This window comes from Acomys minous, assembly GCF_964271855.1.
Source record: "Acomys minous genome assembly, chromosome: 6".
Taxonomy (NCBI): Eukaryota; Metazoa; Chordata; class Mammalia; order Rodentia; family Muridae; genus Acomys; species Acomys minous.
The window spans coordinates 35,886,137-35,904,461 of NC_140487.1; the positions used below are offsets into that span (position 1 = coordinate 35,886,137).

The 18,325-nt window shown below is 41.1% G+C and overlaps 1 protein-coding gene across 3 annotated transcripts in view; it reads right to left on the reverse strand.

Moving 5' to 3' along the window:
- Window positions 1-18,325, reverse strand: part of RSBN1L (round spermatid basic protein 1 like) — a 54,253-nt gene that overhangs the window by 23,675 nt on the left and 12,253 nt on the right. For 2 of the 3 annotated variants that reach the window (XM_084787272.1, XM_084787271.1), the window contains exons 2-3: window positions 11,223-11,339; window positions 646-1,286 (exon numbers count right to left, since the gene is read on the reverse strand). In XM_084787272.1, coding sequence (XP_084643398.1) covers window positions 646-1,286; window positions 11,223-11,339 — 758 coding nt within the window. The remainder of the gene's footprint in view (window positions 1-645; window positions 1,287-11,222; window positions 11,340-18,325) is intronic. The other variant, XM_084787273.1, reaches the window with a different exon arrangement.

Consider the following 18,325-nt stretch of genomic DNA (forward strand, 5'->3'; position numbering starts at 1 on the left):
CAAAGAAGATAACTATAGATGATTTACAGATTTCGGGTTGGGGCAGAGAGTTGTTTCGTTGAGACAAGGTCTCTCTTGTCTTGTAGACCAGACTGATCTCTAACTCAAGAGATCCACCTGCCTCTACCTCCAAAGTGCTGGGATCAGAGAAGTGTGCCAGCTTGATTTGCAGGATTAAAAGAACTGGAAAATACCTGTTTAAATTCATTTCACTTGTTTCAAGAGAAATCCTTGTCTGGAAAAAGGGGAGGCGGGACAAAATCAGTTGATCTTCATTAACTAATTTTTAGTAGAACAGAAAAGCAGAAATTGGGGACTGAAGAGGACCTGGGTTCAATTCCCAGCACCCACATGTCAGCTCACCGCTGTCTGTAACACCAGTTCCAGTTCCAGCACCTTCACACAGACACACATGCAGGCAAAACAACAATGCACATTAGAATAAATAAATACTCTTTTTTTTAAGACAGGAGGAATTAAAATTTAAACTTGTAAATTCACATCAAGAGGCTACTCCCAAACATTTTTACTGTATGCTTACCGTTTTACCTCAAATCTCTGGTAAAATTAAGAGGAAAAAACACAAGTCTGTCTAAAATGTACAATAAAAACTATTTAAACAAAGCAAAACTAAAAGCCTCTTACCTGAGCATGAAAATTGGACATAGTCGTTGTCTCTATATCTTTCTTTCCCAATATCTCCATTTTCACTGGTGAATTGGGAAATTTATATGAAAAGTAGTCTAAAAAGTCAGGTAAATAAGTAGCTGCCCCATGAACAATACCCATTACATAGAAAGCTGCAGAACTTTCATTTTCACTGAACACTAACCCCACAAATTCTTCTGCAAATCTCTGCATCTCCACAGGAGACAGGCAGGAGAGCTCGCTGCTGTAGGCGTGAACGACGGACGCACCTCCGTTAGGCTGCTGCTCAACGTGAATGAGCTGCTTAAACTGCAAAGTGTCCAACCTTTTAAGGTTATTCTGAGCGCGTGGCTCCTTTAATGAGACAAATGGAAAGTCACTGTTATCAGGAATTTTCGAATCACAGTTCTTGGTATCCAAACTTTTTCCAACGCAATCCTTTACAGTATCATTTAAGATGCCTTTTGCGTCTTCATCTTCAGCGTCAGTCAGCAACCCTGAACAGATGGTCTGAATAGATTTGCTATACATTTTTGGACGCTTCCGTTTTTCATTCTCTTTGTGTTTCTTTTTCTTTTTCTTCTTTACTTTTTTTATTTGTAAGTCTTCTACATTTGTTTTTGGCTTCTCCTTCCCACCTGTTGGGAAAAAAATTTTTTGAAACTCCATATTTTAATTACTTTTAGAAAATGACATGCTTTTAGGAACTGTTTTATAATAAGTAAGTTTACTTATGATGCTTCTGATTATTCAGAGAATTTGTTTTCTATTCAAAATTTACTTTGTGTTTCCTTCTCTCTTATCCATTTTCTGCCTTTACATACAAACACAGACAGTGGGCTCAGAACTGCTAGTTAGACAGCAGATGCCAAGTGCTCACTCAAGTAATGAGTGACAGCTTTAGAAAGTGTAGTCTTCAAACTGTACAAAGCAGAAGCTCAGAAGTAAGTGTGAGTAATACCCTTCAGATAGTTCTCATGGATATACTGCAAACTTTATTTTATCTGAGGTTTTAAAAATTCATATCCAGATGCCAAGGAGGCTGAAAACCACAAAGTCAGAAGTGTGTGCACACACTAACATCAGTATCAACAGTGCAGAGCTTATCGATCTGCAGCACTCCTTCCCTCCTCGGTAAGCTGTACTTGACTACCCTAAGTCCATCACACCTGCAGAGCTCCAAGTCAAGAGCTAGCGGGTACTCGACAGGAAGTGACAAAATCAGAATCCTCTCATACACTAGGCTCCAATGATGCCCAGTGCTAGGTAGAGAGATAAATAGGAGAGAATAGAGAAAGACAGGAGAGTAGAGGGACATTATAAGGTTATAGACTAAAGAGGTTCAGTGAACACAAGCAACAGACTCTAGATCAAAACGCCAAAAATCGAAGGAATAAAAGACCAAAATACCAGCCTGGTCTACAGAGTGAGTTCCAGGAAAGCCACGGCTACACAGAGAAACCCTGCCTCGAAAAACCAAAAAACAAAGAAACAAAAACCACACACACAAAAAAACTCTAATCTACACAGGCTATTTAATTGGGGGACCTCTATGTATACATAACAAGCAGGCACATCATTTACATACATACAATAATTATGAATTTTTCTTATATAAAAATAAGCAGACTATGAAAATGCTATGGTTATTATAAGAGAATACCACTTCCTACGATAAATATGAAAAGGACAATAAAGCAACAGTTCAGAAAAGAAAACAGGCACACACCTGTATTACACACCTGTAATCCCAGCACTTGGGGAGACAGAAGGGGCAGATCATTATGAGTTCAAGGTCAGCCTAATCAGGACAGCCCACAGAGAAACCCTGGTGTGGAGGGGGGAGGGGGAGAGGGAGAGGGAGAGGGAGAGGGGGGAGAAAAGGAGGAGGAGGAGGAGGAAGAGCCAGGCATGGTAGTGCTTGGCTATAATCCCAGCACTTGAGGTAAAAGCAGGGTGGGATCACTGTTGAGTATGAGGCTAGCCAGCTCTACAGAGTGAGTCCAGGACAGCCAAGGCTACACAGAGAAATCCTGTCTGAGGGTGGGGGAGACAGAACAAAAAAGGAAAGAAGCCATTGTGGGTTTTTTTTTTTTCCATCCTTTTTGCTTTTGTTTGGCAGAGGTGGGGGGTTGGTTGAGCACTGGTTTGTTTTACGTCCATGAAGGTCTGTGTACCACATGCATGCCCAATGCTCTTCAAGGCCAAAAGGAGTCATGTCCCCTGGAAATGGAGTCACAGATAGTTGTGAGCTTCCATGTGGGGTGCTGGGAATGGGACTCAGGTCCACTGAAAGAGCAGCCAGTGCTGTTAGCCCTGCCTTATCTCTCCAGACCCCTAGAGGGGAGTTTTGTTGTTTTGATTGTAAAGGCAAGATTGTAAAGGCAAGACTTTGAACCCATGGGAACTCTGCCTCCAGGGATTTACAGTGCTGAGGTCACAGGCCCCTGTCATCACACTGAGCTTTGTTACTCTACTCTCAGGATAACTTTCCATACATAAAATTACCCTAACTTGCCTTTTTAGGGGGTAGGGAGAACATTTTGAGATGAGGCTATAACCCTGAACATCTGTTCCTCCCTCCTGTTTCCCCAAACTCTGGACTATAGACATGCACCACATCAGTACTGTGCAGTGCTGAGGGCAAAACCCAGAGATTCCTGCATACAGGATGGACCTTATCAACCAAGCTACATATCCCCAGCCCTCACAATGATTCTCTACATGAAATTTTCCGTGTTCACAGATTTCTCTTATTTAGTTTTCATTAGTGAGATGTTCTACCTATTTTCAAAACTAAATTTCAAGGCAACTCACAATAGATTTGACTCCCCCCCCCCCAAAAAGCCTACATCTAGTGTCCCCCTTTATTCAACATTCTTTTACTTTTTTGGTGCGTGCATGCATACGTGTGTACTCAAGCTTGCATGTGCATGCCACAGCATGTGTGTTGCAGTCAAAGAACATCACTCAGGAGAGGTTCTCTCCTTCCCCGTAGGTGACAGAGATCAAGGGATCAAATTCAAGTCATCAGCTCATGCCTTTAACTTCATCACTCAGGCAGATGGATCTCTCTGAGTTCAAGGCCAACATAGTTCTAAATAGAGAGTTCAAGGGCAGCCAGGGCTAGAGAGGACTATGATTCAGAAAACCAAGCCATCACACTTGCTTAGAAGTACAGTTTTACCTTGTGATCCATCTCACCCACTCTGTACATGAATTCTTAACTATGCTATGAAGAAGAAAATCAATATGAACATAAGTAAAAACCAAACCAGCCAACATGGATAAGTTGTAACATCCTAAAGGATAAAATGTTCTTTCTCTGGAGAGTCTCAATCAGCTCTTCTCCACTTGTGGGTCTCAACCCCTTTGGGGTCAAACACCAGACATCCTGCATATCAGATATTTACATTCATTCACAACAGTAGCAAAATTAGTTATGAAGTAGCAACAAAACAGTTTTATGGTTGGAGGTCACCACAACATGAGGACCTGTATTAAAGGTTCCCAGCATTAGGAAGGTTGAGAACTGCTGCTCTAAGTAGTTCCACAAATTCTATCAAATACGTACTTTCAAAGCATCAGTCGGGTGAGCACCTTAAGAGCAAAAACTAGGGACTGAGCATGTTCTCGGGCATGTGGCACAATACTTGCCCTGAATGCAAGAAGCCCCTGGATCAATTCCCAGCACTACATGAAACCAGGCATGATAATCCCAATTGTAGAACCCGGACCAGGAGGTAAAAGGAAGAAGGGTCTGGAAACTCGGTCATCCTTGGCTACATAGTAAGTTCTAGACCAACCTGGGATACATGAGATATTGTCTCAACACTAATTATTCAAAAAAAATGACAAAAATAAAGAGTAAAATACTAGAGTAACCAAATGAAAAACCAAAAAAGAAAATATAATTGAAAGGGCATAGGGGATTTTGTGTGTCTGTTTATTGGAGTTTTGTTGGTTGATTGGTTGCTTTGGCTTTGGGCTTTGTTTGTTTGTTTGCTTGTTTTGGTGGGGGGTGGGCTGTTTGTTTTTCAAGACAGGTTTCTCTGTTTAGCCCTGGCTGTCCTGAAACTCACTCTGTAGACCAGGCTGGCCTCGAACTCAGCGATCCACCTGCCTCTGCCTCCTGAGTGCTGGATTACAGGCATGAGCCACTACCACCACATTCTCACACCTATACCAGGCTTGGGCATAAATATTAATAGCAGTCTCAAACTCCAAAATGGAAAGTAAAAATTAAATCATTTTGAAATAAACAAAACCTAACAGCAATAAAAAAATGTTTAAAATCTAATTATATTGCATTTAAAGCAGAAAATACCCTATAACCAAAACACATTACTTTGAAATAAAAAAAAAAAAAATTTAATCTATTCCCTAGTGTTCTGGATGAACCAATAGAGTATTACAACCATAAGCAATTTAAAATTTCAAACTAATTAACCAATGAGAGATTCTTTCATTGGGCATCAAGGAGCAAAAATTCTCCTGAAAAAATTACTTTGTAATTAAATAATAGAGGAAGTGTAGTGTGCAGAAGAGATGAGGTGTCTGAGACTGCCTGTTAGGCTAGCCCTTCATGGCATTTCATAGCTTACATTTTAAAGGGTTCACTATTTGCACTCACACAAACAATACGCTGTATGCTGAGCACCTGTTCTCCTTCTGGAAGTCTAGAACTTTGGTCCGCGGTAGGCAGATGGTGTCAATGTATCCACTCCCAATAAAACCCTGAGTCACTAAGGAGCTTCTCTGCTCCACAACATTTTATGAATGTTGTCACAACTTACTGCTGAATTAAGCATATCCTGTCCAACTCCACTTAGGATTCTTAGAAACTTATGTTTCACTTCCCACAGATGTTAATTATCCCATGCACTCTTTCCTCTATGTTTATTTCCCTTTGTATACTTTCATAATAGTAAACCATAACATAAGAACAACTGTTCTGCTGGGCCCTGCGTACTCCCACCTCTTCACAGAATCTGAATGTGGGCCCGGAAACCCCCCAAAACAGAGGTAACATGTACTCTTTATATCAAAGCAAACTGAGGAACTAGTTTGCACTAGAAAGATTTTAAGAACATTACATAATTTCTCATTCTCTGTTTCTGCATATGCAATTCATTAGATGCTTATACAAAAAATTCTAAGGTACCTTAAGGAAATATCATTCCAAATATCAACACTCTTGTCTTACAGAAAGAAAATACTGAAGGTTCACATTACCCTAAACCTGTAATTAGTCTAACAAAACCCAATAATTCTGATATATTAAAAGCCCTTGAGATGTACTCAGAACAGAAACCAGCACTGCTGTCTAAGGAACATGGCAGACTCTCATGTATATGACTCAAAGCAAAAGGATAGTGGAGGGCATCAGAACAGGCAAGGACATACACTGGGTGAGGGGGAAACATGTGCAGACAAGGACGGGGACACGGATGGGGACACACACACACATACACACACACACACACACACACACACACACACACACACACACACGAGTAGGGGGATACCACAAGGAGCTGAAGGGGAGTAGCAAACCCAAAGCAAAAGAAATAAGAACTGGGAAACACAGATATAAAGTCAACAAGAGAGAAAGGGAATCTCACAAAAGACAAGAACAAAAACCATAGAACAAGTACAAGTATACAGACAGCATGGAGAGCAGGCAAGGTGGTGGACACATGTGATCCTGGTAACTCAGGACACTTAAAGCAAAGGGATCAAGAGTCCAGGCCAGCGAGGACTATATAACAAACTCCAGGATACCCAGGAGGCCTGCCTAAAAGAGACAGGAGGTGGGAGGGAGGGAAGGGGAGAAAGGAGAGGAGGGAAGGTGGGGGTTGAAGAACAGAGTGGGAAAGGGGACTGTGAGGAGACGGGAGGGGAAAGGGAACAGAAGCATATGCTTTGGGTAGCAAATTATGAAAGTGCTTTTAAAAAGTTCACTGATACTAATTTCCACCACTAACCTCAGCATATCATTAATGCTAACAAAGTAAAAAATAAATTTCACCCAGGAAAATTGGGTCTTATTTCATATCTGATATATGAATTAACACATTAAACTCCGTTACCAAACATAGGAAACAGAAACAGCAACAGCTTACTGCTTTTCCGTCGACGGTCTCTGGGAGGCATCTCAGCCTCAGGCACTGCGTGGGTTAGAGTGGGGCAAGCCCAGGTGGAGGCCAGAGGACAATCCTGAGTGTCACCCCCGGAAACACCATCCACCTCCTTTAAGAAAAGGTCTCTTACTAACCAGCAGCTCACAAATTTGGCTAGACTGGCCAGAAAGGCTGAGGATTCCTCCAGCCTTAGCTTCCCCAGCAATGGGAAGACAGAGAACATCTCAATGCCAATTTACTTTTACATGGGTTCTGGAAACCAAACTCAGAGCCACATGCTTGGGGAGGCTCTTTACAACAGAACTATGTCCTGGCCCAATGACTTTGATTTTTAGCAATGCAATGCTGTCATTCTTCCAGCCGTGATTTGCCCTGCCTGTGAGCTTTGATATCTACCAATAACGTAGGACACCACTTTTAACCTATTCCTTTGTTTAGGGATTTTTATTTTGTTTTGTTTCAGACAGGGTTTCTCTGTGTAGCCTTGGCCATCCTGGACTCGCTTTGTAGACCAGCTGGTCTTGAACTCACAGTGATCCCCCTGCCTCCAGAGTGCTGGGATTATAGGCGTGCACCACCAGACCCACTTTTTATCTATTATGCCTGTTCATGAGGAAAACATATTTGACATAATGATAAATTTTAAAAATACTATAATCAGCCGGGCGCAGGAACACACACCTGTAATCCTAGAACTCAGGAGGCAGAAGCAGGTGGATTGCTGTGAGTTCAAGGCCAGCCTGGTCTACAAAGCGAGTCCAGGACAACCAAGGCTACACAGAGAAACCCTGTCTCAAAAAAACAAACAAAAGAAAAAAAGAAAGAAAGAAAGAATGAATGAATGAATGAATGAATGAAAGAAACTATTAAGGGCAAGTAATACTGTTCTAGAAAACAGTAAGATTTTTTTCTAATAAAATCTTTTTACACATTACTATACACACATATATGTGTAGTCATACAAAACTTCATACAATTTTTACATTTTTGTTTTCTTCTTTAAATAAAGGTCTTGTTATGTAGCCCACAATGGCCTGGAACTCACTATCTTGTCCAGGCTGGCCTGGAACTTTTGATCCTCCTGCTTCAATCTGAGTGGTAGGGTTACAGTTATAAGCCATCATGCTCATGGCCAACACGCACACACGCACTCACACATATGTATTCATATGTATACATACATACATATATATATATATATGAATGTTTTGCCTGCATTTATGTCTGTGCACACATGCATGCCTAGTGCCCAAGGAGGCCAGGAGACAGCACTGGATCCCTGGAACCTGAATTACAGACAGTTGTGAGTTACTATGGTGGGAACAGGACTCGCATCCTCTGAAAAAGCAGCAAGTGCTGTTAACTACTGAGTCAGCTCTCTAACCCCAGTTAGTTAGGAAAACCCAGTTCAGTGAAAGTTTTAAGGAAAACTCTAAGGAAATGAGATTTGGGTAGAATAAAGTTGGTAACTTTTCAAGTGTCTGTATGTTACAGCTTGTAACATTATAGAAGAAACCTATAGGGAAAGAATAAAAGATGGATATGAAAAGGAAATGTCAGGGGCATTGTGGTGGCGCACGCCTTTAATCCCAGGACTCGGAAGGCAGAGGTAGGTGGATCTGAGTTCGAGGCCAGCCTGGTCTACGGAGTGAGTTCTATGGCAACCAGGACTACACAGAGAAACCTTGTCTTGGGGGGGAGGGAGAGCCAGGCGTGGTGGCGCACGCCTTTAATCCTGGCATTTGGGAGGCAGAGGCAGGTGGATCACTGTGAGTTTGAGGCCAGCCTGGTCTACAAAGTGAGTCTAGGAGAGTCAAGGCTACACAGAGAAACCCTGTCTCGAAAAACCAAAGAAAAAAAGAAAAGAATATGTTTTACACTGAGTGCTAAGGGTATACTGCCCACACACACCTAGGCTACACTGAGAAACTCTTTCTGAAAGAAAAGAAAGGAAGGAAGGAAGGAAAAAAGAAAGAGTTATTGCCCCAGCAAACTGACCATTTTGCTACTCTACAACAGCGACAACACGATTCTGTGCCTGACCCTGACCACACATGCTCAGCAGACAGGTTCTGCTAGCTAATAAAAGCCAACATCTGGTACTGACAAAGACAGGATCACTTCCAAATGCCATGCTTTTTGTGACTACCATATACTAAATATTGAGGAGGAAGGACAGTTACGACTGATTTTGTTGTTTTTTAATCCCAAGATTATTCTTTCAAACATGTTTATAAAATTCTTATCTATTAGCCAAGCACAATGGTGCACACCTGTAATCACAGCACTCAGGAAGGCAGAGGCAGGCAGATCTCTGTGAGTCCAGGACAGCACAAGGATAGATAGAGAAACTGTCTCAGAAAACCATTAAAAAATAGAGAGAGAGAGAGAGAGAGAGAGAGAGAGAGAGAGAGAGAGAGAGATTGATACTTGTAGAGTGAATATGATATTCCATTTTTACTTATATAATCTTCACAGCAATATAAATTATTACCTACCTCCACTGTACAGTAATCACTTCTGTAAAATTTCCTAGTCGGCCTAAAGGTTACAAATTAAATTCTAGACCTACTTCACTCTTTTTGTTTCATCATTCGTTTCACCTTTACTCAGTTCAAAATGTACCCTAAATTTTCCATCTGTTTCAAAGTCAAAGCTAGTGTTGTATATTTCTAGAAAAGTCTCAGTTCAGTAGGCTATCTTCATATAGAGTCTCTAGGAATCTAATCGTCAACAAAGAACATGAGTTTGCATATTCTGAGGCCACAGACTGTTACTCTATTAGCATAAATGTGTATTGCTACACTCTTAATAAAGAACCAAACAACTACTTGACTAAACCAGCGGGGTGCAGCTGAGTAAACACAGGAGCATGAATCACTGGCTGCTTACCGGCACAATTCGAGTCCCAGCTAAGGCTTCCGGAGAAGACCTGAGGTCAGGGAGGGGCTATACTCAGTTGGTAGAATGCTTTCTTGCCCTGGTACCGCATGCACGTGGCATGGTGGGGTGCACACCTGTCGCCCCAGTGCTTGGGAGATGAAGGCGAGTGGGTCAGAAGTCCTAGGTCATATTCCTACATATCCAGTTTGAGGCTCTGTCTCAAAAATAAAGCAACAGAGGACTGGGGAAATGGCTCCGTGGTCAAGAGCAGCAGCTCTCCTACAGAGGACCTGAGCTCAGCTCCCAGCATCCGCATGGTGCCTCACAGCCTCCTGCAGCTGCAGTTAGGCGACACACACACTGTGTTCTCATGTCCACCAGCACTATGCACAGAAATGGTACACATACATATGACCAGGCAAAACATTCATACACATACAATAAATTTTTAAAACTTTTTTGAAAAAAATGAATAAAAAAAACAACAGCCAGGAAGCACACGCCTTTAATCCCAGCACTCCAGAGGCTGAGGATGGCAGATCTATATGACTTTTAGGTCTGCCTAATCTAAAAGAGCTCCAGGCCAGCCAAGCTACATAATGAGAGCGTGTCATAATTGTAAAACTAAAACAAATAAATTAATTAAAAGTAAAAAATAAAAATAAATAAGCCGGGCGTGGTGGCGCATGCCTTTAATCCCAGCACTCGGGAGGCAGAGGCGGGCGGATCACTGTGAGTTCGAGGCCAGCCTGGTCGACAAAGTGAGTCCAGGACAGCCAAGGCTACAGAGAGACCCTGTCTCAAAAAACCAATAAATAAATAAATAAATAAATAAATAAATAAATAAATATAAGACCAGGTATGATGGTGTACACCTGTAATCCCAGAACTCAAGAGGTAAAAACAGGCAGATCACTGTGAGTTCGAGGCCAGCCTGGTCTACAGAGTGAGTCCAGAACAGCCAAGACTACACAGAGAAACTCTGTCTGGAAAAACCAAAAAAAGAAAGAAAGAGAAAAAAAAGAAACAAAGAGGATGTTGGGGGCTTTTTTTTTTTTTAAACCAAAAAGGATACTCTTATGCAAACAAACAAGAAACAGAGTAAAACTACATCCCTCAGGTTTAGCTCTGAGTAAAGCCTTCCCTGTCAGCCCTGCTCTGTGACATAGTGGCTATGCTCTAATATCCATAGGAGGGCATTGTCACCATCCTACCATGACAAAATTACTTTAGCCTTTTATTTCAAATTATATAAATATGACTGCAAACTAATGACACATATACCAAATTATACAACTTATTTTTAAAATTATTTATGTTTAGTGAGGCTTGCCCATGAAAGCTTTAACAATGCATTAAATACATAGACCAAAGCATGTTACCATGTAGGTTACAATCACCAACATCAGGTTTACTCTTGACTTTTACAGCATTCTTAATTTTAACAAAAAAATCAGTATCAAATAACATTTCCTTTTTTAATAGCTTGGCTAGTGCGTATACTGAATAGTATAAAATGCGTAAGAAGCTCACTGAATATAAACTTACTTTTCAGCAAGATCTTTACATCGCCATTTTCTTTCTTGATCTCACTCATTACTTTATGTTTCTTTCTCTCTCTCTCTCTTTCTTTGTCTTTCTCTTTAATTTTGTCTTTGATTTTATCTGAAAGACAAAATACATTGTAAAATGTTAAAAATCTTTTTTCTTCATGAACTTTAACTCCATTTCTACAAGTGTGAGACATAAGAAAGCTGAGTGTTGTGGCATACACCTTTGACTCCAACACAGACGGAGCGCAGTGAGCTGGAGGACAGCCAGATCTATAGAGCAAGTTTCAGGGTAGCCAACGGCAACAGGTCTCCAATACAAAAAATTAAATAAATAAAAATAAAATAAAATCAAAAACAAAATAAACACAATACACACAAAATCTTAATGACTTCAAAAAAGAAAGTTTTCCCCGTCAGTAATAGGTCAAATTCTACATTTCTTCTTTCATTGAGCATATGTTATATATCACTGTACATTTAATTTCAATGATTATTTTTCACTCATCTCATGTCAACCAAGATATAGGACTAATTTCAAATCACATGAAATAATTGGCTATGTCTATGGGTACCAATAAGTACTCTAGAAAGTTATAGCTCTGAATGCGAGCATTTTCATTGTGCTAGCAACCTTCCGTAGCCGAGCAACGGTGCTGGCTAGCATCCTCACAGGATCCTCACAGAAGTGAAATGAAGAATAAATGACAACAAAGAGCCTGGAACACATTAACACTAGATACGAGTTCCTAATCCTCCTACATTTTAAAAATAACATGACTAACAAGGCTAGCTAGTGTAACTGTTATAATAAATTATGGGACGTAAGAAGTCACTGGTGGAGCCGGTCAGTGGTGGCCCACGCCTTTAATCTCAGCACTCAGGAGGCAGAGGCAGGTGAATCTCTGAGTTTGAGGCCAGCATGGTCTACAGAGTGAGTTCTAGGACTGCCAGAGCTACACAGAGAAGCCTTGTCTTGATTTGTTTGTTTGTTTGTTTGTTTGTATGTTGAGACAGGGTTCTCTGTGTAGCCTTGGCTGTCCTGGATTCACTTTGTAGACCAGGCTCACCTAGACCTCACAATGATCCACCTGCCTCTGCCTCCCTGAGTGCTGGGATTACAGGTGTGCACTACCCCCCAGCTAAACCCTGTCTTGAAGGTAAAAACAAAAACAAAAACAAAATTAATCTATATCCTAACAAATCTAAACACTATCCGATTAATATGTTCAGTCTATGAATCTAGCCAAGGATAAATATATGCAAAATGAAAACAAAAGTAATATTGCCTTTGCCTTCAAGAGCTTATTATTATTACATAGCTATAATGGAACCAAACAACCTTGTAAAACAGAGACTCACAATGCATACAAATACTGCAAAATCCCTTAAAAACTACTTTCTTTTCCTAAGTGTTACTGTAATCCATGCTATAATCATATGATAACCGGATGACAGTCTCACTCAGAACTTACCAGCAGAAATATAATGGCATTTGCAAATTTTCATTTTCAGCAGCCACATTAAAAACATAGCAAGTAACAGGTAAAATTACTTTTAATAATATATTTTACTTAACCCAATATATCCAAAGCATCATTTCAACATGAAACTGATGTTTTTTTTCAATTACTGAAATATTTTACATTCACACCTCTCCCTCTGTCGGTTTCTGTCTCTGTGTCTGGTGTGTCTGTGTGTGTATCTATGAGATTAGGGGAAGGGTAATTTACCACAGCACGCATGTAGAGGTCAGAAAACAACTTTATGGAGTCAGTTCTTTCAACAGACAGATCCACAACTGGATAGTCACATTCAAAACAAAGGAGACACCACTGAAACTCCTAGTAGGCACAGCTTAGAAGAGCTACATGACACAGAGGTTGGTGACAGATGCTGCACTAAGGTACAATATGTCAAAGAAATAAGTTGATACGCTGGATTAATTAATATTCTTCAAGAGACACTATCAAGAGAATAGAAAGGCAAACCAGAGAAGGGAAAAAATTTCTGATTAATTACTATTATTCAACAAGAAAGCCAGATTTTAAAATGGGTCAAAGCCCTCATGAGGAAAATGGTGCAGAAGTCAAATGAACATGCACCATGTGCCACCGGGACCACAAGATACACTGCATGACTGTGAAACTGGCCACAGTCCAGAATGTTGACACCATCATTAAACGCTAACAAGCATGTAGAACAACACGAACTCTCATTTGTTGCTAGAGGGAATGTAAAACACTACTCTGAAAGACACGAGGGTGTTTTCTTACAATACCACAAATGTTTTTATCAGATTTGATAAATTCCACTGCTTAGTCTTCATCCAAAAGAGCTAAAAACGTAGGTCCATGCAACACCACATACATGAATAGTTACACCAGGTTCATTCATAATTATCCAGAATGGAAGGAGGCAATCAAGATACCGTTCATGGACGACTGGGAACTCTGGTACATCCAAACAGTGGGATATTCTTCAGCACTAGACAAAGAAAGGAGCTATCAAGCCATGCAGACACACAGGAAATTTTAAGTATCATTAACTGAAAGAAAGCAGTTTAAAATGCCACACACACACAATAGTCTAGAAAATCCTAGAGCGTCCCAGCCAGCCATTCTAGCAGAACCAGCAAGCTTTAGGATCCAGTGGGAAAACATGTCTCCAAAAAATGTAGGTTAAAAAACCGTAAGGGCCACCAAGATGGCTTCCCTGTAAAGCACCTGAGCGCAGGGAACCTGTGTAAGGGCGGATGGAGAGTTGAGAACCAGCCCCACCAGAGCTGTCTGCTTGGCTCCACATGAGCACTATGCACACATGCACACACACTAACAAAATAACGGTAATATGGTAGTGGTTCCTGAGCAGTGATACCAGACTGACTTCTGCCCTCCACATGTACCCACACAAACCGAGCAACAACAACAAATGTTTAGACCAGAGATAGAAACTAGATAAAATCTTCCTGATATAATGCATGAAAAGAGAAGATGTGTGTGTGTGTGTATATGTGTGTGTGTGTATGAACACACGTCTGTATATATAAACATGAATACATCCACATAGTAAGATTTTAAAACAAAGGAAACTGTTTTAAATGTTTTATACATATATATACATTTTTTTAAAAGAGTTGATTTCCAAGTTGTCCTTTGCCGAATAGTGGTGTGATTATTTCAGTCACCCAAGAACGTAAACAATGAACTGTGCTCAAGTAAATAAAGGATTTTTTTTTTAAGTAAAATAAAGTGGTAGTAGCTTATGCCTTTAATCCCAGAACTCAGGACTCAGGAGGCAGAGGCAAACAGCTGTGACCAGGCCAGGCTGGTCTACAAAGCAAGTGAAGCAAATTCCAGGACAGCTAGGGCTACAGGAGAAACACTGTCTCAAAAAAATAAATAAATAAATAAATAAATAAATAAAAGTGGAGGACAGGCACACACAGCTTAGAAGATGGTCAGCTTTATGTTCAGTACAAACAGGATGACAGCAGATCAGGACTTCCAAGATAGAGTAGAAACAAAGTAACATGAACCCTTGTAAATAAAACAAGGACAATTTTAAAGACATCAAAATCAATAAATTCCTATAGAAAGGGGTCTCTGATCTGGACTTATTTGTGAAATCATGATAAGCATTATTTTTTGTTTATTTGTCTACTAAGATATGGGAAAGTATCAGAAATAAGCTGGGCTAACAGTGAAACATAGCTCAGTTGGTAAAGTGCCTCCCTAGAATGCACATAGCCCTGTACTCCTTCCCCAGTGCAGCTAACCCACAGGAATCCTAGCGCTAAGGATGTGGAGACAAGAGGACCACAGCTCCAAGATGACCTATCCCATGCTGTGACTCACTAGCCACACACTTTAGTAAAGAGGACGTTCTGTTTAAAGGCTCACTGGCGGCAGCTGGAGAGGCAAGCCCTTACTGCTCTTACAGAGCACCAACGTTCAAGTTCGCAGTGCCCACATGGGAGCAGCTCACACAATCTGTAAACCCAGTTCCAACAGGCATGCACATGGTACCATACATGTGTGCAGGGAAAATGTCCATGCCCACATAGTAAAATAAATAGACCTACAAGAAAAAAAAAAACTAAAAGGCCCATTAGAATTTTTTAAGTAAAAGCATCATAAAAATTCAAACTGGATGTCCTTATGAAATATTGAAAAAAAAACCACTCCATTTAAAGCTTTCAACTACTATACATTTTTAAAAGCAAAATCTCAAATAGGCTTCATATGATCAGTTTTAAGTATCCTGGGTATAAGCCTTAAGTCAAGACCATCATAATGCAGTTCATGACATCAACTGACCTCAGCAACCACAATGCTATGTCCTCATCCTTCCCACATCCAGCCAAGGATGATGCGCTGCTGGAAATAGACCGGAAAGCCAGCAGGAAACGGAAGAAAAGGAAATGGAGAGGCAGAAGGAACAGCAAATGCACAAAATAACAAGGTTTGGTTTGGTTTGGTTTTTGGTTTTTCCAGACAGGGTTTCTCTGTGTAGCCTTGGCTGTCCTGAACTCGCTTTGTAGACCAGGCTGGCCTCAAACTCACAGATCCTGCCTCTGCCTCTCAAGTGCTGGGATTATAGGCGTGCACCACCACACCCAGTGACAAGAAGATTTTTTTTAAAGTAGAAGATAAAAGAGATGAAGGATACTGTAAAAAGAAAAGGTGGCGCACTTGGCAGGCAGAAGCAGAGGCAGGAGCAGGCGGATCTCTGTGAGTTCAAGGCCAGCCTGGTCTACAGAAAAAGTTCCAGGACAGCTAAAGCTGTTACACAGAGAAACTCTGTTTCAAAAAATAAAAAAATAAAAAATAAAAAAAGAACTCTATAAGCAGTGACTGGAGCAAAGAGGATTTCTCAAAGCCTCTCCCTAGCATAATAGCTAAGCACAGCTACCTACCCTAGCAAGTCACCCCTTCTGAGGACTTCTGCAAAGCACTGGCCTCTCCGTCAGCATGTCTTGCTTTGGCTCAGTGATAGCGTGGTATACTGACCTAATACACACAATCCTATCATGCCATAGAGAAGCTAGGAACTTTACTTTCCTGGTCCTTTTTGTTTGGTTGGTTGGTTGGTTTGGTTTGGTTTTCGAGACAGAGTTTCTTTGTGTAGCCATGGCTGTCCTGGACTCACTTGGTAGACCAGGCTAGGCTCGAACTTACAGTGATCCACCTGCCTCTGCCTCCCAAGTACTGAGATTAAAAGTGTGAGCCACTACCTTATTCATCAAACATGTGTTGTTCCTTATTTAAAATTTCTAGAAGCCTGGTGTGGAACACAGTGAGCAAGGACAACAGTAGTTGGATGCCAATCTCTCTGTCAGCCTTTGTTTACCTGAATGGACCTTTGTACCTTAGGAATTTATCAGTGTCAGGTCTTAACCCTGGACAAATTGCTAAGTAAGGTGCTTATTAACATATCAGAGCAGACTCCAGCTGCCAGCTTCTCCCAGCATATAAGCCTTTTGTTATAAGTTTTAAGCCAAATTTTTGTTACTTTTTTTTATCCATACCAAATGAGCTCACAAATTCTAAGATAGTTTACGGCATAGTCTTAAGAAATTTTTTTTTTTAGAACAGAACCCAGAAAAGTCATAGAAGGAATCTTAGAGATAAGAGACTTTTGGAAGAACAAAGCAGAACAAATGTAGATCAATATGAAAGACTTAGGGATCATTTCTTTCTGCAGCAGCAGTTGTTACTGTAGGAGAGAATTTGAAAATCAAAAGTCCTGATCTTTGGCAACTAAGCTATACTGAGGCCAAGCTAGCTGGCTGCAAGCAAAATTCCTCTGCAGGGAATTCCTGTAAGCTCTGAGAGGGAGCTGAAACACAAAGAACAGCGCTGCAGGCAGCAGCAGGTGGGACCACAGTTCCTAGGGGAGGCTAGAGAAAGTAGCTGGGGCTTCCAGGCAAAGAGAGGTAGTAAGTGTCTTTAAAGACATGCCCCTCGGGGAACAGAGAGACAGCCAGCTGGTTGTAGCAGGCTGCCCAGGCAGGTAACTTAGGAGGTGTAGAAGGCTCTAGGAGCAGGACACTTAAGGAGTGGAGGGAGGAGGCAGCATAAGAATCAGACTCGGGCTGGAGAGATGGCTCAGAGGTTAAGAGCACTGACTGCTCTTCCAGAGGTCCTGAGTTCAATTCCCAGCTACAACATGGTGACTCACAACCATCTATATGTGCTCTGGTGCCCTCTTCTGGCCTGCAGGTGTACATGCAGGCAGAATACTGTATACATAATAAATAAGTAAGTTATTTAAAAAAAAAAAAAAAGAATCAGACTCTAGAATTTGGAGTCAAATTTGGTGGGTGGCAAAACCCAGCAGAAACAAATGATCTGTACATAGCTTAGGAGAGTCAGATCAACAGCTAGGTTAGGAGCAGATGAGTCCCTTGAAGGGACCTCATTTGTGCCTCTCCTGGGGTTTCCACACCAAATGAATGAAAAAAGAAGCAAGAGGACATGACACTCCTAGGGATGGTGGAGAAGAGTTGCTGTAGACATGAGGGAGAGTACAGCCAGAGGCAGGGACGAGGCATCGGGGAGAATACAAAATGGGCATGAGCAGCAGGCAAGCTGGGCCATGTGAGAGAGAGGAGGAGAGGGGAAGAGCCAGGAGCCAAGAGACCAAAAGGTAAAAAGATGGCTGTGCTATATAGGAGTCAGAGTAGTTTAAGGTAAGGGACGGGCATGGTGCCCAGGATGGCCCTGTAACTCGTAGGAACTAAGGGATGCTGGGAGGCTGGGTGGACAGTGTCTGCTCTGATGTTAATTGGCACTACCCTTAGCCTTTTCCCCCTGGTTTGAGGCCTAACAGTGTCTCTCCCTAATAGTTTATGATTTCTCAGCTCCTGTGCAGTTAGTTGCCTTTTCTTATTTATCTTTGTTACCGACTACAGAAGTAATTTTATATACTTTAACTAATTCACTCTCCAACTAATTTACAAATAAGTTTCTTAGTTTGCATTCTTCCCTCCCCGTACCACACTCAGAGCAAGAACTACATCTGCACTTGTTTAATTCTTGAAAGATGTAAGCAAGACAACATATAAGAATCATAATATTAAAAAAAATTTTTTTAATT